Genomic DNA, 27,253 nt, shown 5'->3' with positions numbered 1-27,253 from the left:
ATATAGCGATTATACTCCGACGCACCTGGAGGCGGGGCCAAATCGCCCCACGCTCGCTGATAGGACGGAACAGAAGTGGGCGTGAATCGTTCTTGATCCGATTTCTCGGAAAGGCTGGTGTTTTTGCACCCGCTGCTCGGTGCGCGCCCTGTACGAGTCCAGGATCGGTGCCCACAAGCGGCGCGGGAATGGCGGTGATGCGATGGTTGCGAGAGCGAGATGTGACGGCAAGGGTCGTGGCTGTTGTGAAGTGGCGTTGTGGTTGGTGGTTGTTGTGTGATGGCTGTTGAGACGTGGTTGGTGGTGGTTGTGGTAGTAGTAATGGCGGCTGGTCCAAAATAAAGATAGTAAAAGAAAAACGGCTATCTAAAAGGGTCGCAGCCCGAATGAATGACATTTATTCCCTCTAAACAACGGGTTTGGGCTAACTACACATATACTTACAGAGATATCTCACCTACGGGACCTGAATGGTGGTTTGCGAATTTCATCAACCACAACAATATATTGTACATATGCATAGCCTGATATTTCAAAAAGTTGTGGCTGTATTATGACATAACTAGTGGATGAGTTGGGTTGGTGCCAAGAGCAAGCCGATTAGATTTTGGTTCAGGTCCGGATCCAGGGATACAGTCGGTGGCATACAAAACATAAACTGTTCAGCATGTGGCGGAGGTGTGTGCTCTTCCAAGTGCTGTTCTAGTTTCACATGTAAAGGCTTTGTTTTTTCATTAAAAAATTATTTTATTTATTTATTTAAAATTATCCTTTTGACTCTTGTCATTAATGCTTAACATATAATGTACATTTTCTGATCTTTTTAAAATTTATATTTTCACAGATCCTTTCCAAGAATTTAGACGGCATTCTTCGGGTTATTGAAGAAATTTTCCTTGAGGGGTAAGACTTTTTCACTTGGTGTCTGAGGGAAGAAATGATGGAAAATTATTTCGATTTTATGCCAGCCTTTTCGATCTATCTTATTTTATATTGTTGTAAGGCTCATTGTGGAGTTCTTACACAAGTCTCATGCAGGACCTATTGGTACATTTTACCAGATTATAATGATGGACAAATGTAATGGTAGGCAATGGACAAATGTATGACCATGTATATGATTTGAAAAGGGGTTTCTGGCATGAATGGTTTAGATGGGTGTGTGAAATCGGCCAATGAAAATTAAAAGGCAGACATTCTAACCATTTTTAGCTCATTTGGAACAAAATTTGTTCAGGTGATGTATTCGCACCGAGCAGTGTCTCAGTGAGTCAGTGTGTAAACACTCGGATTTTCTTCTCTGAAAACACGCACGCACACACTATTTCGATGAAGCTTGACCACAACCTTCATTACCCATGATATACCAAAGTTTATTCGTGGCATTAAAAAAATCAGGGTGTAAGAGGGTCTACGGGGGCGTCGAAGTGGGTCCAGGTTTAACCCCCCCGCCCCCCAAATTGGTGTTTCGCTGAAACTGCACACAATTTTGATGAAACCTGGTCTAAGGGGGCTCAAAGTGGGTCCATGTTTGATCTCCCCCAAAATATGTACCGTCGGACACCGCTATTTGCGGGGGACACATTCCTGGAAAATGCCACGAAAAGTGAATACCTGAATAGCGGGGCATTGTTTCAATGGATAAAGTGGACATAGGTTCCCAGTGGTTCATGATTCATAAGGTAAAATCCAAAATCCCGTGAATACACGAAGCACAGGGCCGCGAATGTCGAAGCAGGTTGCATTTTATATACGCGTGGTCCATGAATAGCGAATCCGCGAATAGCGGGGTCAGTCAGTATTGGCTTTCTTCTCTGAGACGACACACAATTTTGAGGAAACTTGACTGCAACCCTTCATCACCCATGATGTGAAAAATAATATTCCTATTTTCACCAAACTTTGGGAACTCCTGAGAACCATGGCCTCCTGATGCTTTACAAATCCCAGAAATTTTTTTTCATATTAAGTAGGTCAATTTAAAGATCAAAGGTCATTATGATTCTGGTATCGCTAATTTCGACTTTTCAAAAAGTATTCACCCGATTTAGGTGTCACCTGGTAGGAATCATCACTGCACGGTACTTTCACAAGTTTGTTTAAACCATTGGCTAATTTACATATTTTGTGGGTCATCCATGCTGACCAGTGGTTCCCTGGTTCTACCAGGTAAGCGCAGGGGCATTGCCGCTATTGTTTTTTTTTCTAATTTTATAATGGAACTGGGTGTTGGGTGGAGTTTTCCTGTTCAATTAAAAATACAGTTTTTGGCTACCAGAATCTTTCAAACCATGACTTACCTACTGCAGTGGAATGTGTTCCGAGCATTGTGCATTTCTCTCGTATTTCAAGTTTCGGTGGTTGTGTCATGACTCGACAATTGTGTCTGGCAACATTGGTTGCCAAAAACCGTCTCAGCCTGATAGCCCATGCATTTCCAGAGATGGCAGGCTTTTGGCATTTTTGCTGACTTTTTGCCTCAAAATAAACTCATTCGAGAACTAAATATACACATTTTCTCCTCGAATGCTAACCGCATTACTCTGACACTATTATGACAGCAGGCAGGTCTGTGAAGGGTGATGATATTATATTTATTTTTACTGTGGTCAATTTAAAAATAAATTTCCACTGATGTGTGCCTGTTCAAAGCGATGCTCTGTTTCTCTTTCGTCTCTCAACGGCACATGAATTATTTATCTTGGAGTAGCAGGATGCAAACAACGCCGACCCAAGGACGTGTCTTAGCCGAAGGCAATACTTTTTGTTGTGCAAAAACTGACAACTTGTGATAACACCTATTCCCTGGCATACAATGTGCATCATAAGTGCCATTTCAAAAACAGTTCATCGGTTTGATCTCAACAGAGTGGTTCGTTCATTTCGTTATGTGAAAAGACCATCAACAAATGCAAGTTGAATTTCACTCACTTCAATAGTTACAAGTACTTTGCCTTATTGGCTGCTTGAATGCTGAAAAGTAATCTTAAAATAGGGGAAAATTACCGAATAGCCTTCTTCGATGCATCATACTAGAGATGGCGTCTGTGCTGGCGAAGCAGCAGTCTCTTAGCAAGGGTTAAATGTTAAGTGGTTTGCCAATGCCCAGCATTCCCACGGCAGGAATTTTTTAATTTGCCGATTCTTCGGTAAAGACCGTAGAATTAACGTTCACCAATGAGCAGTGCTGGCAGACAAGGTCCTTTGGCCTAATGTCCTTCAGATGGATGGCACACACATTGATGCATTGTCTTACATGCAATAAAACACCAGGATGGAAGTGTATAGCTGGGCCAAGATTCAAGTCCAGGCTAAACAGCTGAAACGTGAATGTGCATAGCTTGGAGTTATCATGCGAGCAATAACATACTGAAATAGGAAGCATTAAAAGTCGCATTATTGATATATTGATGATAATACTGGATAGTCTTGAAAAGAAAGTTGTGATGGGCTGAACCGTTCGTCCAAATTTTGGTCCTTCAGTTTTTTTTTGTTAAAAAAAAAAAAATCTGCACTCGCATTGGAGTGTGGTGAAAGCAAATTATGCTCTTGCCCAACTTGTCCTTAAAGTCTCGTCATCCCCAATTTTGACCCACAATCTTTGTTACCTCCATTAACCTTGCATGATAGTTTCAATGTTTCCCCACTCCCCTCTTTTTATGTTCGTTCACTCTCTTGTATTTTTTCCCACTGTCAGTTCTACCTCGCTCTTCTATGAGCTTCACTCATGTCAATAAAAACAGTTGTTACTTGGAAACCACACTGTCTTGAACAGTTATTGGATGTAATAGGAGCAAGGGGGTTTACATGATGATACGTTGCCATTTATCAAAAGCCCTCTACATATAGAGTAAAGGGAAGGATTGATCTGCAGCTCTCTGCTTTTTCCTTGTCTCCTTCCAGAAAACATTCTGTTCATTTGGCAGAAATATCTTCTTAGTGTATTTAAAGTTGTTTTAGTGAAGTCACAAGAGTTGTTCAAAGTCATTGCACAGTTCATCTATTACTACAAGGTGGCGCGTGTGCATGTGTGCGTCCATGTGTCAAATTTCACGCTAAAGGGTTCCTGCTGTCTTTGTAGAATTATATAAATAGTACACTTGGAAAGATGAAAATAGATTTACTTAGAAGAAAAAAATAACGTGTCCCTTTAGTCATCAATATGCCGGTTTTAAAAGCACGTTTTTCTCAGATGGAGGAAGAAGTGGGAATGGGAGCTTAATGCAGCAGTTCCAATGGTATTATTTATTATTATTCTACAGCAATAATAATATTATTATATTATTATTCTACGGAACCATTTAGAAAGAAGGGCACGGAAGGAGCACGCATAATGATGTACTGTATAGTAATACTGTTGGTCCCCGCTATTCACGGGGGATATGTTCCTGGAAAATGCCCGAAATCTAAATCCATGAATGTCAGGGTATTGTTTCAATGGAGAAGGTGGGGGGGGGGGGGATAGGTTCACAGTGGTTCATGATTCATGAGAGGAAATCAAAAATCCCACGAATACGTCCGCAAAAAACTGAAAATACCACGAATACTCGAAGCACAGGGCCACGAATGTTGAAGCAGGTAGCATTTTATAAACGGGATCTGACAGTACCTACTTCTCGAAGCAATATAAAAAAAATATATAAATGTCGATGGAAGGATTACACAAACACTGACCATAGCCAGACAACAGGAACAACAACTAATGTTATATGAGATCCCTTTTCATGAGTTTCACTTTATTTTACATCCTCATTAAGAATGACTGATAGACATGCAATTTGTTTGTGAAGCACAACAAACTGTCTTTTTATTAAATGAGTCAGCAAAGTGATGAGTATGCAGTTTGTACCCTCCTCTGCTTGTTGTACAGTCAAATCTGTCAAACTTTGTAATGATGAACACTTTTTTTTTTCTTTCCTTTTCTGTCACCAAAATAAAAATAAACGATTTAAATTTGTACAGGATAATGCTGTACGAGCAAACCCTAACCCTCCCTCACCCCACCACCTCCCACCTCCATACAACCCCCCCTCCCCCTTCCATGTCCATTCTTTGTTTTGAAAATATGGAAAGACTAGTTGCTTTCCACAGTTGCTCAAAAGCTCATGTTATGTTCTGTTCTGACACGTGAAAGCATCAAGGTGAAGAGTTAAGGCGCTGTCACACCTTGACGATTTAGTCAGCATATGCCAACTTCTGAAAAATTTGTCTAAAATGCTGGCACGCGTCAAATACGTTATGGGTAAGTTTTGATAACATTAAGAGCACGCTGAAAAAAACTGCCATACGTCGTAGTACGCTGGCTTTCATCGTCGTACTTTGCTGTTGTCCTCAAATTTTTAGCATGCTTGAAATTTTATGACGTATGCCAGCGTATGACTCGCACGTTCCGCTACGCTGGCCATAAGTTGTAGGCACATTATGCGATCGTTGACACATGTCGATACACGTTACTTGTAAGTTAATCGTAAGTCTAAACGCGTCGAGGTAATGATTAGCTTACCCCAAACTTATTTCTAACCTATGAGTAATGTGCTTTGAACCTATGTGTAACGTACCTCCAACACATATTGACGTATGTCGACTTATTTGATTGACTTCTTCCGGACGACCACATAACTTACTGAACGTGTTTCTAATTTACAGCTACCGTATAATGGCGTATTGGCAGCGTTAAAAAAACAACAATAACTTCCAATATTTCATCACGTTACGTTACATCACGTCCGATTGCCTCTTCAGTTTGCTCACGTCTTATTCTAAGTTCCTCCTCTGTGAATATTTTCTGTTTGAGGATATTGTCACGTCGACGTCGAAACTTAAAAGCAAATGTCCGAATATATTTTAAAATTCGTGATAGACTAAAAAAAAAAAAAAAAAAAAAAAATAAACCAATGTCACCCGCAGGGTGACCCGTATCTTGCCAAAAGGTGACCACGTGTGACTTCTTTAAGGTCACACTGAGGTGAACAGAGCTGCTATCCACCAGGAGCGACTCCTTGAGGAATATCTGCCTACGAGAGATTCCGATGAAAATCGTTCTACAGAGTAACCATGAAAAATATGCTTTTGCCTCATAACGTCACCAAATGACGTCGTAATGTCTCAAGCTTGACATATCTAGAAAGCACTCATCGAGGTGTTCAATTTGAGGTACTACACGATATGGTTCCTAAAACTTGAAAATTTGACCTTGGGGTCAAATATGTTTGACCTGAGGCGCTAACCATGAAGGTGTAGGTCAATCGCCACCAAAAATTAATCAGCTGAGCGCCAGACCATGAACTATATTCCCATGAAGTTTGAAGACGATCCGATCAAAATTACTCAAAAAATAAGGGTTTCGTCGACTCCTCTGATTTGCGACAGTGACCTTGACCTTTGACCTTGACCTTCAAAATTTTATGCGCTGAAAGGGACCTCTATAGGCCTCTGATATGTGAAGTTTCAAAAATTTCCAATGATAACTGTGCTCTGCAGAATTTTTTATACGTGATTACAGACCAAAAAATAAAAAACCTATGAAGGTCAAGGCCAATCGCCACCAAAAATTAATCAGCTGAGCGCCAGACCATGAACTATATTCCCATGAAGTTTGAAGACTATCCGATCAAAATTACTCAAAAAATAAGGGTTTCGTCGACTCCCCTGATTTGCGCCATAGTGACCTTGACCTTTGGCCTTTGACCTTTGACCTTGACCTTCAAAATTTTGTGCACTGAAAGGGACCTCTATAGGCCTCTGATATGTGAAGTTACAGAAATTTCTGATGATAACTGTGCTCTGCAGAATTTTTTATACGTGATTACAGACAAACAATAAAAATAAAAATAAAAACATACAAGCTGACTCGCATATCTTGCAAAAACTTCGTTTTGGCAAGATAACAACAACTTCAGATATTTCGTCACGTGCCTTCACGGAGCCAAGGAGAAAAAAAGAAAATGAGCCTTGACGGAGAAAATAAGTTTCGAGTATGCTAAACATTACCTCGACGTGTTTCGACTTATGAGTAACTTACAAGGAACTTGTGTCAACGATCGCATATCGTGCCTACAACTTATTCCCAGCGTAGCGGAACATGTGAGCCAAACGGCAAGTACGTCGTAAAATTTTCAGCATGCTTGAAATTTCACGACGTACTAGACGTACCTCGAAATATGACAGCGTACTTCATCGTTTTTCAGTGTGCTCTTAACGTATGCACAACTTACCCATACCGTATTCGACGTGTGCCAGCGTTTTAGACACATTTTTCATATGTCGGCATACGCTGGCTAAATCGTCAAGGTGTGACTGCGTGGTTGACACTTCCAATTCTCAGGCGGTTATGATTTGAATCGTTGTGTGGCAGGTTTTTTAACAGGCTATGCCACGAGTTCGTCGGCGATATGTGCAGCATGCTCTGCCTAAGTTAAACTATCGTTGGGCATAGGTTGTGAACGCCGACAACAGGCTAATCATTCGTTGGTATAAGTTATCTATAAGACAACGAAACGTTCTGTGCCAGTTACTAATATGTTATGCATATGACCAACACGTTATGAATACGACAAACTTTTTAAAAAAAACATCAAAATTTCAGCGTACGCCTACGTTTTACATACATTTTTATACATTGCCATTGCTGGCTAAATCGTCAAGGTGTGACAGCGCCTTTAGCTCGGCATTGATCAAAGTTGTACAAAAAGTCTCTCACGTGCCTTGTGCATGGCCTGATCAATTGTGAATTCATTCCGCTTGCCTGCTCTGCAACTCTGCTGGTGAAGTGTGTGATGTGAGTTTGGTTTCGGTCTGTGTCGTGTCCACAGTGTTTGCACATTGCTATTGCCATGAATGTACTGTTTGTGCCCTGTTTCCGTGATGTGTGCGTACACACTGTATGATTGATTGCATTTTACAGCCATGCGGTCTTGCATATCATCTGCTTGAACGATTGGAACGATTGCTCTGCTAGTTTTCCCGTTTAAACTCATCTCGTCAACTTGTAGAAAACTAATTATTATTGAACATTTTTTTTTTCCACCGCAGTCCCTCTTTACAAGTTAAGCACACTCCTTCGCATCAAGCAAACTGAAGTTTGTGCACTTGCAAACAATCCAACTCTTCGGCAATCCTTGGGTTCCCCTTGCTGAATAACTGTTGTTAATTCATCTGATTGACTATCAGGCGGTTATCACAAACTGATTTTTATTGCAGTTAACGTCTCAATTATATTTTTCCCCGTCTCCCCCCCCCCCCCACCTCCTCGTTACAGTAGCAAGCTGTTGCACGAGTTGCGCCAAGAAGCAGCCGCATGTCTTGGCCTCTTGTGTCCTGCACTTGGCTCTGATGCGAGCCGCCCACTTGCTTGGATTTTCACCAAGCTGAATTCGACCATGAAGGAGGGTCTCAAAACCCTTTATCTATCTGCTCTTTACAAAGCCCTGGAGGTGACAGCTGATGAAAAAGTGTTGACCAGCAGCATGCCGGTCAGTTTTCTTTTGACATGTTTTCATGCCTTGTTCGGTTTGTTATTTTTGCATCATGTTCACATGTATTGGAAAGCTTTAAACAAACAATGGAAAAAAAAAACTTTTTAAATTGCACGAGTTGCAACAACATTACGACAAATAAACACAGCAGTACATAAGATTTGCATTTAAAGCAATGTCGATTAAGTCAGTTATTTGATTGCAATGCCATCAGATTCTCCTTTAAAATAAATCATTAATATTGGAATAATAGGGTTGTGTTTTAATCCCCTCATGATTGAGATAGCTCCCCTTCTCTTCCCTTTGTCCAATGCTGCTTGGCTACCAAAGCACTTTTGTTTCTTCTTGGCCTTTTCATGTTCTTTCGGCAGTGAGTTAATGAACACTGACTTTCCTCCAAGCGGATTTCTTGAATACATATTTTATTCATTTTCAAAGCAGGTGGCTGCTTGCCAAAGTTTGAGCAACGCAACAATGTGTCAAAAGGCATTTTATGCAAGGGGCCTACATGAGCCGAGGAAAATACTTCCTAAGTAAAATGTATGCATGAAACGAGCAAGTTGAAACCTGTGACATTTTATGCGCACTCAAAATTACTGAGGTTGACAAATTGCAGAGAGAGATGGAGATAGTTGGAGATTATAAATGTGTGTGGAAGAAGATGCATAACCCTTGTTTGTTCGATGCACGTCTTGCCGCAGTTGGTGATGAGGAATCTGCAGAGCCTGCTGGAGAATGTGGATTCTCCAGAGCTGTTGAACCAGTGCGTGTCCTGCATGCTGTTGCTCGCACGCAGCTACCCACACGTGTTCAGTTCAAGCTTCCGGGTGTGCTAATCTCCAGTTTTTTTTCCTCGTCTATAGATATAATCTTGTCTTTGCAGAGGCTTGGGAGAATTTATGTCAGATTATGATTTAGAAGTTTTAAATATTTGAGTCAATTTGTAGCCCCAATTTTTTTTTTCTTCTTGATTATGTGTTTCAGATAAAATTCTTGCAGATTCCTAACAATCCTGTCCTGTGTTCTATTTGAAGAGTTTACAATTGCAGGGGGTGGGTGGATGTAATCTTGTATTCAACAAGATCAACAGCCAATGATAATGACTCCAGGCACGTATCTCGACCAGCATATACAACCTGTCGCTTTGCTGTGAGGAATATTAGGGGGGGAGTGAGAAGGGAGGTAGACCGAGGAGGGGTGGATGAGCGAGGAAGGGTGGGGCAAGGGAAGGCAGCATGGTGGGAGGGCAAGGGAAGGCAGTGTGAGGGGAGGGTCCATACAGAGATAACCACTGTCTGGACTATAGCTATACTCAGGGAGATTGGGGGAGTGAGGAGTAGTGGGAGGGGTGGGCAAGGGAAGGCAGCGTGAGGGCAGCGCAAGGGAAGGCAGCATGAGGGGAATGTCCATCCAGAGATAACCACTGTCCGGACGACAGCTACACCAAGGGAGATTCGGGGCGTGAGGAGGGGTGGGGGAAGGAAGACAGCGTGAGGGGAGGGCAAGGAAGGGCAGTGTGAGAAGAGGGTCTATTCGGAAATGACCACCATCCGGACACGTGCCGAGATAACCACCATCCAGATACGGACAGAGAGAGGGGGACGGAGGGGAGGAGAGAGGAGAGAGTGATGGTTGGGGGAGAAGATTCCTGCAGATGCGACGTCCAGTTTAGCGGCACACACATTGATGAATCACCTTGACTGAAACACCGGGATGACAGTTTATCGCTGGGTCATGATTCAAACCCAGGCAAGACAGCTTAGAATGAATGTGCGTACCTCTCAGCTATCCTGCTGTAATGGTAATGAAACATTTCATTTTTGACCAAAGGTGGAAGGTGGTTATGTTTTTACCTCTTTCTGTTTGTGTGTCTGTCTTTCTGTGCACAGGATATCTTAAAAAGTTGTGGACAGATTCGTATGAAACTTGGTGCACAGGTTGGGTGTGTGACAAGGACAAAGTGATTCGATTTTGGTGAAGATGCAAATCCGAATCTGGAAACGAGAATTATTTAATTTTCAAAGTGATTCTTCACCATTGAGAGAAGACCAAAAACGATATATAGCATTATATTTGAAAAATGTATTTGGCCCGATATGTTCTCTTGGATCACGCATTGCTTGGCGGAGGTATGCTCTCCCGAGAGTGCCCTTCTCGTTTTTATTTGTATTTATCTATGCCAAAGTGACCACAGAACAATGTGGGGTCATCGCAGGTGAATGGCCCCTGAACATTGTTCAAGTCGATCGATATGCAGTATCCATTGACAGTGCGAATATTGTAGCGTGCTTGGCAAGTGGCTTAAGCACTCCAACAAAATGGTTGAAAAGGAACTTCTCGCTTGGCATGCGATAAGCAATCTCCGAACCCTCATATTAAACACACATCAGCAAAGAGACGCCCAAAATATCAAATATGTCGGAATTGGACAAATGAAACGCTTTGTTTTTTTTAGCAGTCAGAACTGCTGCTAAGTTCAAATCTGGAGCTTACATTTTGTAATTCAGCTTTGTTAGAGAGATTATTGAGGTTATGGCATGTGTGGAAATGGAATGCTGGAATCTCCAGGCATTTATTAGCATTGCATTGTACCCAGCAATTTGGAGCTATGATGAATCAGCATTTGATAATATGAGTGAGGAAAATGGAAAAGAAACAAAAAAACTTTATCATTAAGAAGTCGTTGTGGCCTTTTCCAAGTCAAGGCATGTTTAGCAGGCCAATAAACATGGTGTCTTCAGACCCCAGTGAAGTAACCCAAGATATGTTAAGACCCCATGGAGAGCGAGGTGGCCGAGGATGTGCTTGATGAAGGATATAATTAAATAAGGCCGTTAATTATCTTCAAAAGGGGTGTTTTAATTAACCCAAAACACCCAATTTTCACTCCTGCACTTCCTGTGGAGTTCCCTTAGTATGTGTGCAAAGTTTCAGGCTGCTAGGTTTCATGGTTTTGAAGTTATCGAGGAGAGACACTGGCATTTATTAGTATAGATGTGTAATCGGCGAAGTTGTAGCGTCGAGCTGTCATTGCACCTAACCCTCAAATTTTATTCTACAAGAGTGGGTGGGGCCCATGGAAGAACAAGGATGCATTGACAATGTGGTAGCAGGCCAACAATTGAGCACAACCAGAAAGGGAATGATTCGATTTGGGGGGGGGGGGTGGGGGTGTGGAGAGAGATAGGAAGGAGGGAGTTGTAGTAACTTTGAACACAGTAAATATAAACTCTGTTTTGGTGTTTGCTGATGCATTTATTAGACCTTCAGCTCAACGACTATGTTAAAGGACCCCTCTGGACCTTGTAGCGCACCTTGTTGTTAACAGGTCAAACAGGTCAAGCTGCTGCCTTGTCAAGTTAGGGAGTTCATTTTGTGTATACACAGTCTTTGGCAAAAAAATAAATTGCCATTGTCTGTTTGTCCCATCTGCACTTGCATACATGGCTGACAAACATTTATGGTTGTCTTTTTTTTTTTCCAATGTGAAGTTCTTACTTCTTTCAAACTTTTGTGCATTTTTACATGTTTATGTTGTATAATGTATTATTATATTCCCTCAGCGATTGAATGCCTCCTTGTATTCATTTTTGTTTTTTTTTTATGATTCGATTTGAACATTTTGTTTGTTGTACATATGTGGTGGTAATGTAGTTTCGTGTTGAGCATACTTGTGGAACCCTCTGTATGTTTTATCTTATGTTTGTCTTGTACTGCCTTACCTTGAACAGGATGTTGTGGACATCTTGGTGGGCTGGCACATTGATCACACACAGAAGATGAGTTTGACGAAGAAAGTGTCCGGTGAGTGTTTGCTTGAGAAAAGCACTCCATTTGTTTGTTTATCCTTTGATGGCATGGGCTGACAGGATGGCCTGGAGGTACACACACTCACCTCTGAGCTCTCCAGCCTGGATTTGAATCCCTACCCAGCTATAAGCTGTCATCCCGGTGTTTCACAAGCAAGGTTATTCATCAATATGTGTGCTGTCCTTCGGACAGATGTTAAACGTGCGTCCCATCTGCCAGCATTCCTTGGTGGACATTAAACACCCCATCATGTTCTTTGTGAAGAGTATGCGAGCTATCGCCTGCACCATGAACAAATTGCAAATTGCTGCCCTAACCAGCAGAAGGCATTGCAGCAGTGGCACAGTTGCGCCCCCAGCCAGTGATGCTACCCCACAGCTTTGTGCTGCAGACAAACAAAGAAGATGTGATGGCACAAATACATCGTAAATGTTAGGACTTGGTTTTTCATAAAAATATAAACTTTAATTAAAACGTGTGTGTGTGTGTGTTTTGGCTGGCTCGCTGCACTCGTCGCTACAGAGGAACAGGCTTGTTTTAACTGAGGATAATGATTGCACGTGAGTTGCTGCGTTGTCATGATGAATGTGAAATAAAATTAAGAAACACCTCACCACCACGTTATTAAACACATCTCACTGCAACGTAACTGCCATGTTGTTGAAAAATCCTCACCTCCATGTAATTCAAAACATTTCACCACGTGTCACTATAGAGGGAGGCTTGTTTTAACTCAGGACAAGTACGCGAGTTGCCATGTTGTCATGATTTTCACCAATCAGAATTCAAACTTTTATTTTTCAAATTAATTTGTAATATTCATATTACATTTTTATAAACAATTGTAGTTGAAGATTCAAGTTAAAAAAAAAATATTGTTGCGAATTCGCGCCCGCCGGCGTGCGAGCGGCCATGTAACTCGAATCGCGGCACGTCGCCCACCGGACGGACAATTCTGTCATGACCCTCTCGGACTAACGCCGGGAGCTAGTCACGGGTGGGCCTTTCGGCCTCACCACGATCATGCCAATCGGCCCCCCGCGCGGGATAGGGTTGTTCGCCAAACTCGACCTACCTAAGTACCCACGCGGAGGGTAGACCGGGCGATCGCACCTCGCCCCAGGTCGACTCCGGACACGGGCCACTGAAGTGACCTGTTCCGTACTATCGGGATAACCAAGCGGTGTTATCGTCGGCCTCGACGGTTCCGATTAATTATCGGGCGTATTAAGCCCACTACCAACCCTTTACGTGAAGCAAGATGGAGATTCAATCAAAGAAAAGACGAAGCGAAACGGAAAAAACAGTTCAACATAATGCACATTTATTCCACGGCACGCGGAGAGCACACATATACAATTAAACAGAATGCACATATATCAAATGCTACAAAAGAAACACAACAATGCAGATCTACAACCGACTACGCGAGCACACGGCAAAACTAACACAGTTTTACTTTACAGACGGCGCCAACAACACATTTACTCAAAAGCAAAATAAAAGGGCCACCCTCAAAGACAAGGGGGCAGACGGGGCCTGTGGGCCAATACTTGTGCGGGACCTGAAAGAGCGGTCAGGTCCGCGAGACCGGGTGGATCCTACCCGTGTCTTTGTGATGAGCCGCAAATGTGGCGGCGGTGCCCCGACTTCATGCTCCTTCGCGGGTTTGGTTGGCACTGCTTGGAGTGGGGTGGGAACGGGGCCCCTTTTTCGCACTATCTCAGCGTGGGGGGAAAAAGTGGGGGGGGGGGAATTGTTGATGCTCTGGGGAAAGAGGATAGCTGGCTTGCTTGGGTCAGCGACGAGCGATTCCACCGCGACCTCGTCGCCGACCGCCGTCTTCCTTGCCTCGGACCCGAGCTACTCGGTCTCTTTCCCCGTTCGCCTCAGCCGACTGCAGCAAACCACCTGTATGCCCTCGCCTCCCAACTCCACTCCACGCTCCAAGCTCCAGGCTTCCTCTCTCTGCAGCTCCCCGACAGACTCCGAACCCCGACAGACTGCCCAAGACACTCCGCCGAGACCGACTCTGCCGCGACCGACTCGACCCTGCCGCTGCCACAGTCTGCTCTCCAACCAAAAAAACTGACTCTCCTCTGATTCGACTTGCTCTCGGCGCTTTATAGGCCGTGGGGAGAACCCATATGCAAATTTCTGGATCAGAACGAGCTCGGGGGTGGAGCCACGCTCGCCCATTGGACGGAGAAAAAGGGGCGTGAACCTCCCCTAATCCGAGAATTTGCATATCTCGATTCTACACCGACGCGCCTGGAGGCGGGGCCAAACCGCCCCGCGCTTGCTGATTTGACGAATCAGAAGTGGGCGTGTAGCATTCCTGATCCAAATTCTCCTCGGAAAAGCCGCATTTTGCACTCGCGGTTTGGCGCGCACCTTGTACGAGCCCACGACAGCCCGACGCTCGGTGTTCACAGGTGGTGCGGGAATGGCGGTAGAAGGAGGAGAGGTGAAGGTGGTGGAGGGTTTATGGTGGTGGTTTATGGCCATGGTGCCGTTTGGAATGGCGGTGATGCCATGTTTGCGGGAGCGAGTTGTGAAGGTAAAGATCGTGGCTGTTGGCGTTGTTGTTGTGAAGCAGCGTTGTGGTTGGTGGTTGTTGTGTGATGGCGGTTGAGATGTGGTTGGTACAAAATAAAGATAGAACAGAAAAACGGCTATCTTAAAGCGTCGCAGCCCGAATGAATCACATTTATTCCCTCTAAACAACGGGTTTGGGGGCTAACTACACATGTACTTACAGAGATATCTCACCTACGGGACCTGAATGGTGGTTTGCAAATTTCCTCTACCGCTATATATATATATATATATATATATATATATATATATATATATATATATATATATATATATATATATATATATATATATATATATATATATATATATATATATATATATATATATATATATATATATATATATATATATATATATATATATATATATATATATATATATATATATATATATATATATATATATATACCCTTACAACATGCACGCGGCAGAGGTAGGTGCAGCCCGAAAGTTTGGTACGATTTCACAAAGGTTTGAGGGATTAGTTCAGTGACAACACAGGACACAGCCCAGACACTGTGCTTACGTGTGTGTGCGTGTGTATATATCAGCGTGTAGCATTGGGATTCTCATGTGTGAACGTCTTTATATTTGTTGAGGAACTCTGGGAAGGGTTCGAAACAGCATAGCGCTTACCTTGTGTAGGTCTTCTGGAGTTGCTTTACGCAGCTTCTTCGGCTTGAGGAGTGTGGGAGGGGTCAATTGTTTCTATAATCCTAGCGACCTGGGTTTAGTAGATTAGGTGAGAGCTGATTGGATATTCCCTCCATTCACAGGTGAGAGATGTGGGTGGGTCTTTCCACACACATATATATATATATATATATATATATATATATATATATATATATATATATATATATATATATATATATATATATATATATATATATATATATATATATATTCTATTTTTGTGAAAACATTATGGCAGCATTGCATCTTAGGTTGTTGAGCTTATTTGTGACATGTTTTGTGTGATTGGTAAATTTTATTTGGTTTACCTTGTTTGTGAAAAGGCGGTAATATTTGAAAACCGAACTGCACCTTCACCAGCCACGACAATGGCTCTCGTTTGGCATTTGGAGAATATTCCTTGCAGTAATTGTTCTCAGAATTTTCTTCTTTTGGATTGCCTTTTTTGAAGAACAGTTTGGAAGAAGGAAATATGCCTCTTGCTTTGTAGCAATTGACAGCTTGCATCCTTTGTAGTTTATTTACTGCAATTTACTTTCACCTTCAGAGATTGATGCACTATACTTTCCCTTGTCAAATACTGATCACCATGCACATTGCACACTGTTTGGCTCCCAATCTTCCAGGCTGGCTGAACTGTCTGGAGCAGTTCTGGGTGGCTGACCTGGGATTCTCCTTAACCCTTCTGAGTCAGTTTTTGGAGGACATGGAAGCATACGCTGAGGTGTGTACGCTATTTACTTTGGTTGACAACAAAATGTTTCTTTCGGCCTCTTTCTTTTTTTTGTTTTTTATTGTCATGTTGTAAGCAAAATGATTCTATTGTATTGCCAGTGTAACCAATTGCACGTGTAATGTATATGGCCAAAGACTTTCACTACCTTGGTTATTGTAGCCATCACTGTGTTTTCAAATCTTGAGGGATTAAAAAAATTATCATAAGAAAAAGGAGAGTTCAGCTTTTACTCCATCTGTTTTCTTGCTTTCCAGTGTTTGGTATGTTCATTAAATTGGTAGTGCTGCAGAAATGCAACATCTTATTTGATAGATTCTTATTGTCCCCCGGAGGCCCCTGGAGTATCGGCAGAAAGTGGACGCAGTGCCGCGCTGCTCCGGCGCATGCTCCCATACTTGACTTGACCTGACCTTAACCAGAATTTAATCTGTTTATTCTTGTCACCGACCCAATTCATCCACCAAGTTTCATCCGAATCCGCCATAACTTTTTGAGATATTGTACTACATATTGTTTCAGCCCTATTACTCAATGGTGAAGAATCACTGAAAAAAATTCTCTGATCTTGATCTGGATCTTCACCAAAATGTAAACGATTAGTCCTTGTCCCACCTCCAACCTGTCCAACAAGTTTCGTCCGAATCCACCCCTAACTTTTTTGAGATATCCTACTCACAGACAAAGAAACAAGGATGGGTGAAAACATAACCTCTGCCCACCTTTGGTGATGAGGTAATAATTAATGATTGACACCTGGCATAATTTATTTTGTGGGGTTGAGCATTATTGCTTTGTGGATATTGGCTGTGGAATGCACCTTTGGTCTCGCATGTCCTAAATATCCCCTATTGGATTTTTATCCAGAAAATGTTGAAGGATGAGTGGTTTGTCATGTTCATGCGTGCATTCATGTAAAATTGCTACTTTGTTGTTTTCTATTTTTGATGTGGTAGAGTGTGTTGTAAGGTTACGTAATAAGCTTCAGGTCAAAATTGAGAAAAAATTGGCTTCGGCTGAAAATTGAGACTAATTAAAGCCAAGACCTCTTGTGTGATCAGGATGTACGGCAGGCTGCAGGTGGGGAGGTTCTGGATGAGGAGGTGCCTCAGTTGGATGTTTCATTGGCAAAGCTTGCTGCCCTCCTGAGAGTATTTACCACAGTTGTTCGAAGCATCGGGAATCGTTTCAGTCCATCCCGTGGACCACCAATCACGACATCTTACATTGGGGAGGTACATTGTTTTATGATTTGTATTTGTTATTGGTCCTGTTGTATGCTTTTATCTTTGAGTACATCATTGTATCCTGAGTGTGCAGCTATTGACAGCTCTTGATCGGTAATCCCTTCACATCTGCATCCCGCCGCCTCTTCTTCGTGCCGTGCCGTGTCGCCCTGGCCCCACGCTCGTTACGAGGCTCACCACCTCGAGAGGGTGGGGGATGGGGCGGGGGGGGGGCGGGAGGGAGGGAAGGGACTAAACAAAAATGTACTCCCTTATTTGACATCTGACCTCAGAAAAATACCAAAACATTTCAAGTGTGACGAGTGTGGTTCATGTTCCTGTTTCCATCTTCCAAGATCCTATTTGCTTTCAGATTCATCCATCCTTATCTACAGGACTTATTCAAACTGGCATTCAAGAGAAACGGTAATGAATGAGGATGCGGAGTTGGTGGCAATGTCAAGTGTCCACCCCGACATGGGAAAACAATAAATGGTCAAAAGGCAGGAGCAATTGTTTTTGCCAGCGGCCAGTGCCTTGTTCATATTAGGTCATCCGGGTCAAAAATCGTGTTCATAGCAAATGATGAGGTTGGTGTGCAACTAGGGTGATGATGGTGTGCTTGATCTCAAAGAAGACGGCCAACTCGATCTTCCTGTACCTACTTGAGAATAGTGGTCGATGCCACTAACTCTTCATGAGCTGGTTGAAAGAAGCGTGTTATCCTACAGCTAACCAATTTGATGCTGCAAGCTCTGTAATCCCTCATCTATGTCTTTATAATCATTAGCGGGAATGCCAAATCTTTAACGAAGAAAATCTAACTCCCCTGTTAGCACACTGGTCACTTGCATTCAGATTCAAATCAGGACGGGGGACATTTTATTTTTGACCCGAATGGCACACACCGGTTTATTCCTCGGTACCCTTTTAGTTCTTCCTCAGAACACTGTGCTGCTTCCACACGCACTTAATTCGCTCACATCTTCACCCTCAGCTGCAATTTTTTTTCGAACTTATGTCCTCTTGGCATTTACGTATGGCCCTCTGCTGGGCTATCTTGCTTTAGACTGTGCTTTTCCCTTCATGACTTCAAACACCACTGAATCACAACACTTCCAACTTAATGACATTTTGACACTTTTCTTGTGTTCCTCTCACTTCGTACGGATGTCATATTGCTTTACTTAAACCAATATGATAATACTGTACTATTTCTGTGCCATCCCGTGTTCACACGAGAGCCAACCACCTCCTGTTCCATTTGCATCCTCAAACACTGACATTCACATTCTGGCATGTCACCATTCATACAGTGAGGCACTTCCCTGTGAGTCCCGTGCTTCTTTTCTGCCAATGTCCCCTCGGTCATCACTTCCTGATCTCACCCATACCTGCCTACCATGTCAACACTATCACTACTGAATTCTCTCCTGCTGCGAGTTGTGTGTTGTGCCCATTAACATCGCTCATAGTATACCCCACCTTTTCTTCTCGGCTCTTGGTGCTGACCCGGTTGCTCCCGCTGTCCCTCGCCTTTTTCCTGCTGACCCCAAATTTTTTTTGCTGATGAAATTCCTGCTGACCTCAATTTAATTTTTTTTTTTTGCGAGGGTCGACTTCCAGGTGGCCATCTTATGTCTGCTGTGCATGGCATTACTCTGTGCCATTGTTGACCATTGTGGTCTAAACAGAGAAAATCAGCAGCTGTTTATTTCAGTTAAGGGGTCAGAGAGTTGTATCGACATTTTAAAACATTGCACAACCCACCTGGGACACGTCGACGGTGTTTCGTTCAAAGTCGGAAAATGGACGCTGGGTAGACATTCCCGACTTTGACGGAAGTCATGGCCCACCGTGCAGACGTTTGTTGTTCGTTTTTTTTCACTTTAAGTGCCAACGTGGTCACCGAGACACACAAGATGTCAGACCATTAGAGATGGTCTACATTTGATGTCATACCCATGAGATTGACATTTGACATACTTGTGTCTGACGAAAAACGGCTACCACCAAAAAAAACTAATTAGACGGTACTGTACTTTGTTGGGTGAGGGGCCTGTTTATACCCTGCAAACGGTATATAGATTTTATTTTATACCAGCAAATACCACCTGTCGCTTCACTGACAGGAATACAGGGTAGGAGGGGGATGGGATGAGATGAGGGGGGAGCAGGGGAAGCAGAGAGGTTGGGGGAAAGGGAGGGATGGGGGAGAAAGGGTGGTATCGGGGTGGTGGGGAGGTGTATAACAATTGCTGTGTATTTGGGATGCTGGATTATGCAGATTAAATTTAAAGTGCATTCATATTTGTGGCTTCCTTTCAAGAAAGCAAATTCTCTGCTGACATTCCCCCCCCCACCGCCCCTCCTCCTGTTTCAGATGTTTAATTTGTTTGGAATATTGTCAAGATTACACCAGACTCGGTGTTTAAAACAACCATTAACTTACTGATTCAAGACTTGCAGCTTCGGGTTAGGGTTAGGGTTACATGTCATCACTACAAAACCATAACCCTGCAAGAAGTTATTTTTTTTAATTTTATAATTTTTTTTTTCCATTGGGTGGGTTCCACTTTGACCGATATTGAGCATATTATTGTATCATTGCAACGATGATGTAACCATTGTAACGGAACTGTTGTTGATGACAAATTATATATTGTATTTAAAATGCTTACATCGTACTTCAAAAAAAAAAAGAAGTCACCTCGACCTTTTTGTACCCTCTAAAATTGGTTTGCTGTGTTGACTGGAGAATGCTTCTGTTTTATTATGTGCAGGGAAGATACATTTGTGCAGGCAAGATATATAAATATCTATTTTGCAGTTGTTGACTAAATCCCATGTGTGATGGTGGCTGATGGGCCACTGCACACCATTCTGATGGACATCCCTGTCATTCCAATTCAGGTACTCGAGAGAGTTGTGAATTCTGTTGAAGTAGCCCGATGCACTTCTTTCTCTGAGGAGCTACTTACGGCAGCCAATGATTGTGTAGGGTTTGTCCTCGTCAGCCTCGATCCTGGGACAGCACCACCCACTTCGGCAGTCCTGTCATTTGCTTCTGAGCAAATGCAGGCCTGTTTGGGCTGTTCTGCAGAGTACATAGTCTCACTCCTTTCCTTTCTTGCTTTGGTGAGCACTGAAATTCACACGAGACCAATAAAAATTTGTCACTGTTGCCACTTATGCTCAGATAAAGCTTGCCAGCAACAAGCTTTATGACAAGAGTGAATATTGTTTGATATTTGGTTGACTTGTCAAAATGTGTCCTGCCTTTTGATTATTCAGATAGTTGAACAAGTAGGTACAAACCTGCCTGCACCATTTGTGGAGAAACTGTTTCTTCCAAGCTCGAACCTTCTGCAACTGCGTTACCGACGTGAGGTCGAGGCAAGTTTCCTCCAAGCGTAGCAACATCCTTCAAAATAATATAAATAACCACTCGTGCCTGATTCTTGGACTCGCTCTGATCATATGCTTGACGGTGATGGCTTTCAGACATTATTTTTCTTCGATATTGTTTGAATTGTATTGTTGGGAATATAATAGTTACTGGGAGTGGTACTATATGTTATTGGGAATTGAAATATCAGCTCTTGCCCAATTTCCACTGAAGCATTGGAGTAAAGACTTGGAAATCATCTTGATTGCCATTTGTTTGCTTATTTACTTTATTTCTTATTCACTTGCTCATGAATCTACCCAAGGGAGCAGGTATTGCAGGTGTACATTTGCTGATTAATGTGTTTACGGGTCACTATTACAAAGCGTGATCACACTTGTAAATTTTTTTTTTTTTTTAATTCATCAGCGATTTTGATCAAATTTGATTTGCGAATCAGCAACATCAAAAAAAACCGAACACGTCGGCAACACTTCAGTCCACTCGGTTATAATTATGCATCATCACTACAAACAATTGTAATCATTTTTCTTGCAATGAGCAGGAAGTTTGCACAAATGATGGATGGATTTTGGTTTTTCACTTGGGAGCAGCAGTTTGTAATCTTTTTTTTTTTTTTTTCATTCGTCTGGAATTTAAATTCCAGATAAGGTATCGTCATCGCGCACCGTTCGTCCGTGTCCTATTTCGACTTCTCCGGCCAAACTGCTCGGCAGATCCGGCTGAAATTTGGCAGCAACGTTCCTCCCATGATTGGTAACAGTGATTGCGAAACTCATTCCAGTCACGTGACTTTAAGTCGGTCAAAATGGCTGACTTAGTAAATTTCTTCAAAAATATTCTTCTCCAGACCCACCAGTCAGAATGCTCCCAAATTTGGGTTACAACATTAGGACAGGATCCTGATGTTAAATTGCGGAGGTCATGCCGATCATGTTTCCGAAAGCGTGTTAAAATGGTGGACTTAGCACATGTTTGTGGAAAAAAAAAAATCATGTAAATTCCTTCAAAAATCTTCCTCTCCAGACCCACCAGTCAGAATGCTACCAAATTTGGGTGACAATATAAGGCGAGGGCCCAGATAAGCTGCAGGTTCGGTGGTCCTACTTTTTTTTTTTAACCGCATGCATGCGAAGAAAAAAGCGAGGTTAAATTGGTTCACTTCTGTCTGTCTGCATCTGTCTACAAATAATTGGTTCTGTCTACAAACATCAGTTTATGATCGAGGAACAACTTGATTTCAGTTGAATGTTATATTTCGAACAAGAATCAGAAAACGAACCTGTGCTTTAGCACTTTGGCGCTGGATTTGTCCCGCCCGATCCCGCATGTGTGGAGAGAGAGAGTGAGATTTTTTTTTTTTACTCTGCCTGCCTGTCTGGCAGTCAAACAAAATTGAAAATGATTCCAAACAGGAAACGTACTGTTTTTAAGGACGCCGTGAAGGACACAAGCAGGCACGAATAACTATTGTAACGTGTTGCACAAGGTACTGCAAAAGATGCTGCTTGAACGGTGGTGAACTTCTGGAATTTTTTTTTTTCCTCTGACCTTTAAAATCTTTATTTTATTTCCATTGAATTGTATACTTGAACACTGCAGAACACACATCACCTTTTTGACACTTTCAAAACCATTCCTGTTCAACAGTACTTGGGTTAAATATGGTATTTTCCGCCATCACGACCAATGAAATTTTCCGATCGTAGACCTCCCCCATGTCCTTGTGTTTCAAGACAGTGCCAGGGTAGTGTGTTCTCAGAAGCCTTTAGTTTAATTTGTTTTTTGGATTCACTCCTTCAATGAAGTACCAATGTTGATCCTTACTATCAAATTATATTTTCATTCGTTTTTTTTTTACTGTTGCAAATCAACAAACCATTCTTTAGGGGTTTTTTTTTTAAACTTCTTTTTTTTGTAGGTGATGAACAGTGCCTTGTCCTTGTACCAAGCTGTTCTTGGTCTCAAAAATATCCCAATCCTGGAAATGGTGTACAAACTTCTCCTCGGAGAAACAGCCTGGGCCCTGAGTGCCTTGCTTGAGGTAATCAAGAGAGAAGCAAGTTCTTCTGAGGATGAAGAAAACTGGAAAGCCATTGTCCATCCGGTGTTTGTGGGACAAGTGCCCCCTCCGGACGAGGCACAATCCATCATGCTTTTCAACCTTTGTGCTCTCAGTGCTGTAGGAAACGCCCGAAACTCCATCATTGGGGTAAGGCTGTTTGCTCCACAGCATTTGTTAGAGGTGTTTGTGCATGTGTCTGCATGCGTGTGTTTTGTACACATTTGTTTGGGGGTGTGGGAAGGGGTGAATGCCTGCAGTACACAGTTGTAATTTTCATCTTTCACCATGTCAATGAATTGGGCCTTGTGGCTTGACATACCCTTGCATTTTAGCCTACTGTAGTCTTGTTCATGTGTTGCAACCTCTTAGCCCCCTCCCTCTTTCTCTTCATCAGATGTGGGCCCTCTCTCCAACTGTTTTTTCTCTGTTGAGTGATACCCTAGCAGTTGTGCACCAGGATATTGCAATCCACTACCCAGCTATTCAGTACTCGGTACTGTACACATTGTACTCTCATTGCACAAGGTAACGATTCATTTGGTTATTTCTCCTAAATAAGCTCAGAGTGGGTCACAGTGTCCGCCCGTCTGTCTGTCCGTCCGTCCGTCCATACGTGCATCCGTTAACATTTAACTGAAAGGGGCATGGCCCCTTCTCCATAATCCCTCATTTTCACCCCGCCTGTTGGGGAAATAACCGTTAGTCCCCCACGGGGCTATTTTTATATTGCTGCTATTCAAACAAACCTTTGCACACAAATTTTTATTTTATTCTGCAATTACCTTTTCTTGCACCGTGTTCTAATTTCTATCTCTCTCCTTTATCTCATCTTCTGTCTCTAGGCATGATCACTTCATCTCCAGCAGCCTTAGCTCATCCTCTCCAGCAATGTTTGATGGGGCTGTGATTAGTACAGTCACCATGGCTACAAAGCAGCATTTCTCTTGTACCCTGGCTCTTATTGGTTCTTTGTTGCAACAACAGCAACCCAGCCATGACAGTCGGTGAGAGCACTCTTTAAGTCTAATTTTTTTTTGGCCAAGATGTTTCAAGACTTGGACAACATGCCAAGTTCACCAGAGCTTTCCGCTAGTTTAGCAGCAGTTGTCATTATTTGTAATCATGACCATTTGGTTCAGTGGGTGTAGACCTTCAGTATGTTTGTTTCCAAGTTGACCATTGATCACTGCATTTTTAATGGCGTGGTGATTTTATTATTCCACTTTGCCTTTTTCAGGAAATTGCTGCTCTCTTGGGCATCCGAGGTAACGTCATTAATGTCGAGTTCTGAAGCCTATTCTCCACTCTTCCTCCTCCCAGCCTTTAAAACATTTTTTTGGGGCCTCTTGACAAATGGTAAGCCAGCCATGCTTCAAGTAAATGAATGTGATGTGTTTATTTTAATTTTTGAAAGAAAATTTTAAAATCCTCATGTCATACATAATATGGGTTTGTGCAGCATGCCTGATTCCTTGTTTGCATTAACTAAAGTATTGGTCTGAACATCTTTCCCTTTCTTTTGACATCGTTGCTGAGAAATTTTCAGTGTTTGGATGAATTTTTTGGCCCTATGGTGGAGTATTATTTATTAAGTAGACTGGACTGGTATCTCGTACGTTTTTGGGGTCAAACTTTACTAAAGATATCGGTATTTGGTGATTTCGATTCCAAACGTCGAGAAATGAGCTTGTTCCTTGGGATTGTCTTTGAGAATATCTAGTGGGTTGGGGTAGGGAGGGTTGAAGCCCTTGCCAGCTAACATTAATGACTTTCATGTAACAGCAATTCTACTTGTCTTGCCTGGTCTTGCCAAAATATTCTTGATTCATGTTCGTATTGAGCCAGGAGTTGATGCAGGTTGCATCGTTTTGGGCGAGGCACAACCAATCCGCTTTTCACGTTGGTACTACCGATGTAGTGCCCCCTTTAGCTTAGAGTCAGAATTTGGAATTTGTTGAGGGTGCTGGCAATAACTCGCTGACTCTTCATAAAAAGACACTGGAATATTCTCCGTCCACCAGCTAATGCTCGTGAATGGGTCCCCCACCTTAACATCCATCCAAGAGACTGCACACTTTAGGATGCCAGTGCCCTTCCTGTGAAGCACAAACCCAACAGTTTATAGTCAGGCTGCTGTTAGTTCAAAACAGTTTTTCAACACCTCATATCTTCCCCCATCCCAAACCATGATCTCTTCTACCGCCGTTAATTAACCCCAAACCCACCTCCTTCAAATTCCCTGTTGCCCAGACCTCTCCCTTCCACAGACACATCTAATGTATCTGTTCGCTACTGATTTGTGCGTCCCTCTCCCGCCCCTCTTGTCTCCTGCTCCCTTTGTTGTATGTTATGTGTGTTAGCTCTTATACAAGCCTTGGCAATGTATACAAAAAAAAAGCTGAACTTTCTCTGCTCCATCCTGTAATGAGTAGCTTACAGATAATTACCCAAACTTGTGGTGGACTCCTTTTTTGCTCCAGAATTGTCTTGCACATCTCATTCTAAAACGACAGGATAAAATGACAAAGAATAGCTCGGGAAATGGACTTGCCAGACAGCATAAACCAAGCACTGACTGCAACAATGGCGACCCCAACCTTACAAAATAATTCCTGTGAACATATGAGGACTGATGGCTAATTTGACCAGTCCTGGACAGCTTGACATTGTCACACTGAATTTAAATTGCATGAGCAGTAATATCCCAGATGCTGCCATTTGCGGTTCAAGGCGGTATATCCCATTTCACGAGCACGATAGACCTACGAGAAATCGGAGCACCGTGCTTTGCAGTTAAGCAGGAGGAAGTGCCCTTGGGAGTCCATATCATCACCCCAAGATCTTATTAGCAATCCCAATAACAGGTTGTATAATCCTTGCAAATCTTCTTGTGATCATTTATTGTCTGGCTCCCCTTCGGCAAGCAAACTTATTTTCCTTCACATTGAAGAACCCCTAGAAGAGGCACTAAGGAAGAGAAGTGAACAGATTGTATTCCGGAGGGGTGACTTCAATGCTCACGGCCAACAACAGTGACGTGGACCACCACAGATTGAGCATGCCAAGTCCAGATAACCATGGCTGTCATACTGAGGTTGCATCAGGTAGTGAAAGAACCAACATGAGGAAAGAATGTTACCTTGGTAACATCGCTATTGTTATGGCCACTGCAATCTTTCAGTCTTTATGAAGACCAATTCTCTCATGTATCATGGCAATTGTACCCATCTCACTGCTGTTGACCCTCCTTGCCTGTACATTTGGGCGATTTATTGTCTGTACAAATCGCAGGTTAATTTTTTTTTTTTCAATAACATTGAACGTAGCTGAATAATGCTTGCAAGCAGTATGAGCAAACACTGGTGTAATCCCCTCAGAGCATTTTCCTGGCAAATTTAAAATGCATTGACATGCATATTCTGCATTTTAAAATTCCACAGTTCATAATATAAAATGGATTTTATTACCATAGATAATCATCACAATCAGACCATAAGACTAATTTTGGTTCACCAAATAATATAGGAAGGCATGCATTAAGCAACACCGAGCATAACTGAAAATGAAGGACAAGACATCTTTCATCCTTTTTATTTATTTGCTGATGATTCCAACATCTGCCATGACATCTGTCATCCTTCCGACAGACAGGCAACAGCCTCTTCCTGTTCTTCAGACCTTGACAAAATCACAAGCTTGTCAAACACTTGGAATATGTTTTTCAATCCAAACAAATCCCACACTCTCACTATATCACCGAAAAGACTGTCTGGTAACCCCCATCTACTTTCTTAACAATCTTCTTGAAGTTCAGTCATTCAAACGTTTGGGTCTCACGATCAGCCATGATCTTTCTTGGGAAAAACCACATTACAAAGTTGGCCTCCAAAGTCAGCTGTAAAGTTCTTCCTTGGCACACCTGAACTCTTATCCACCGACAAGGCCTTAATCTGCAGCTTGGAATCCTGCTCTGCTCTTTGGCCTGGTGCCCCTGTCTCACACCTTGATCAGCTTGACGCCGTGGAAATCAAGTATTTCGAGTTCAGTGAAATCTCCCGCGATGAAGCTGAGTCTCTGAGCCGATCACTTTCCCATCTGAGACAGGTCAGTAGTCTGTCTTCTACCACCTTCTTCCATGACATGCACCCTCTGCTCTTTCCATGTTTTGTCCCCCCCTCCCTGCCCCCCAACCCCAAGTTTTTGCCAGGTGCATGCAGTCCACCAGCAATTCCCTTCTGG

The 27,253-nt window shown here is 42.6% G+C and overlaps 1 protein-coding gene across 4 annotated transcripts in view; it reads left to right on the top strand.

Annotated features, from left to right (window-relative positions):
- The window catches only part of SMG1 (SMG1 nonsense mediated mRNA decay associated PI3K related kinase), a 213,797-nt gene that overhangs the window by 29,921 nt on the left and 156,623 nt on the right, over positions 1 to 27,253 (top strand). For 3 of the 4 annotated variants that reach the window (XM_085891045.1, XM_085891047.1, XM_085891048.1), the window contains exons 5-16: positions 845 to 903; positions 8,258 to 8,471; positions 9,176 to 9,301; positions 12,206 to 12,278; positions 16,208 to 16,305; positions 17,376 to 17,549; positions 20,454 to 20,678; positions 20,835 to 20,936; positions 22,871 to 23,161; positions 23,409 to 23,539; positions 23,857 to 24,018; positions 24,252 to 24,370. In XM_085891045.1, coding sequence (XP_085747171.1) covers positions 845 to 903; positions 8,258 to 8,471; positions 9,176 to 9,301; positions 12,206 to 12,278; positions 16,208 to 16,305; positions 17,376 to 17,549; positions 20,454 to 20,678; positions 20,835 to 20,936; positions 22,871 to 23,161; positions 23,409 to 23,539; positions 23,857 to 24,018; positions 24,252 to 24,370 — 1,774 coding nt within the window. The remainder of the gene's footprint in view (positions 1 to 844; positions 904 to 8,257; positions 8,472 to 9,175; positions 9,302 to 12,205; positions 12,279 to 16,207; positions 16,306 to 17,375; positions 17,550 to 20,453; positions 20,679 to 20,834; positions 20,937 to 22,870; positions 23,162 to 23,408; positions 23,540 to 23,856; positions 24,019 to 24,251; positions 24,371 to 27,253) is intronic. The other variant, XM_085891046.1, reaches the window with a different exon arrangement.

This window comes from Eptatretus burgeri, chromosome 8 (genome assembly GCF_056783735.1).
Source record: "Eptatretus burgeri isolate ZD-2024b chromosome 8, Ebu_testis_v1, whole genome shotgun sequence".
Lineage (NCBI taxonomy): Eukaryota > Metazoa > Chordata > Myxini > Myxiniformes > Myxinidae > Eptatretus > Eptatretus burgeri.
This window is presented reverse-complemented; position numbering and strand designations above follow the sequence as displayed.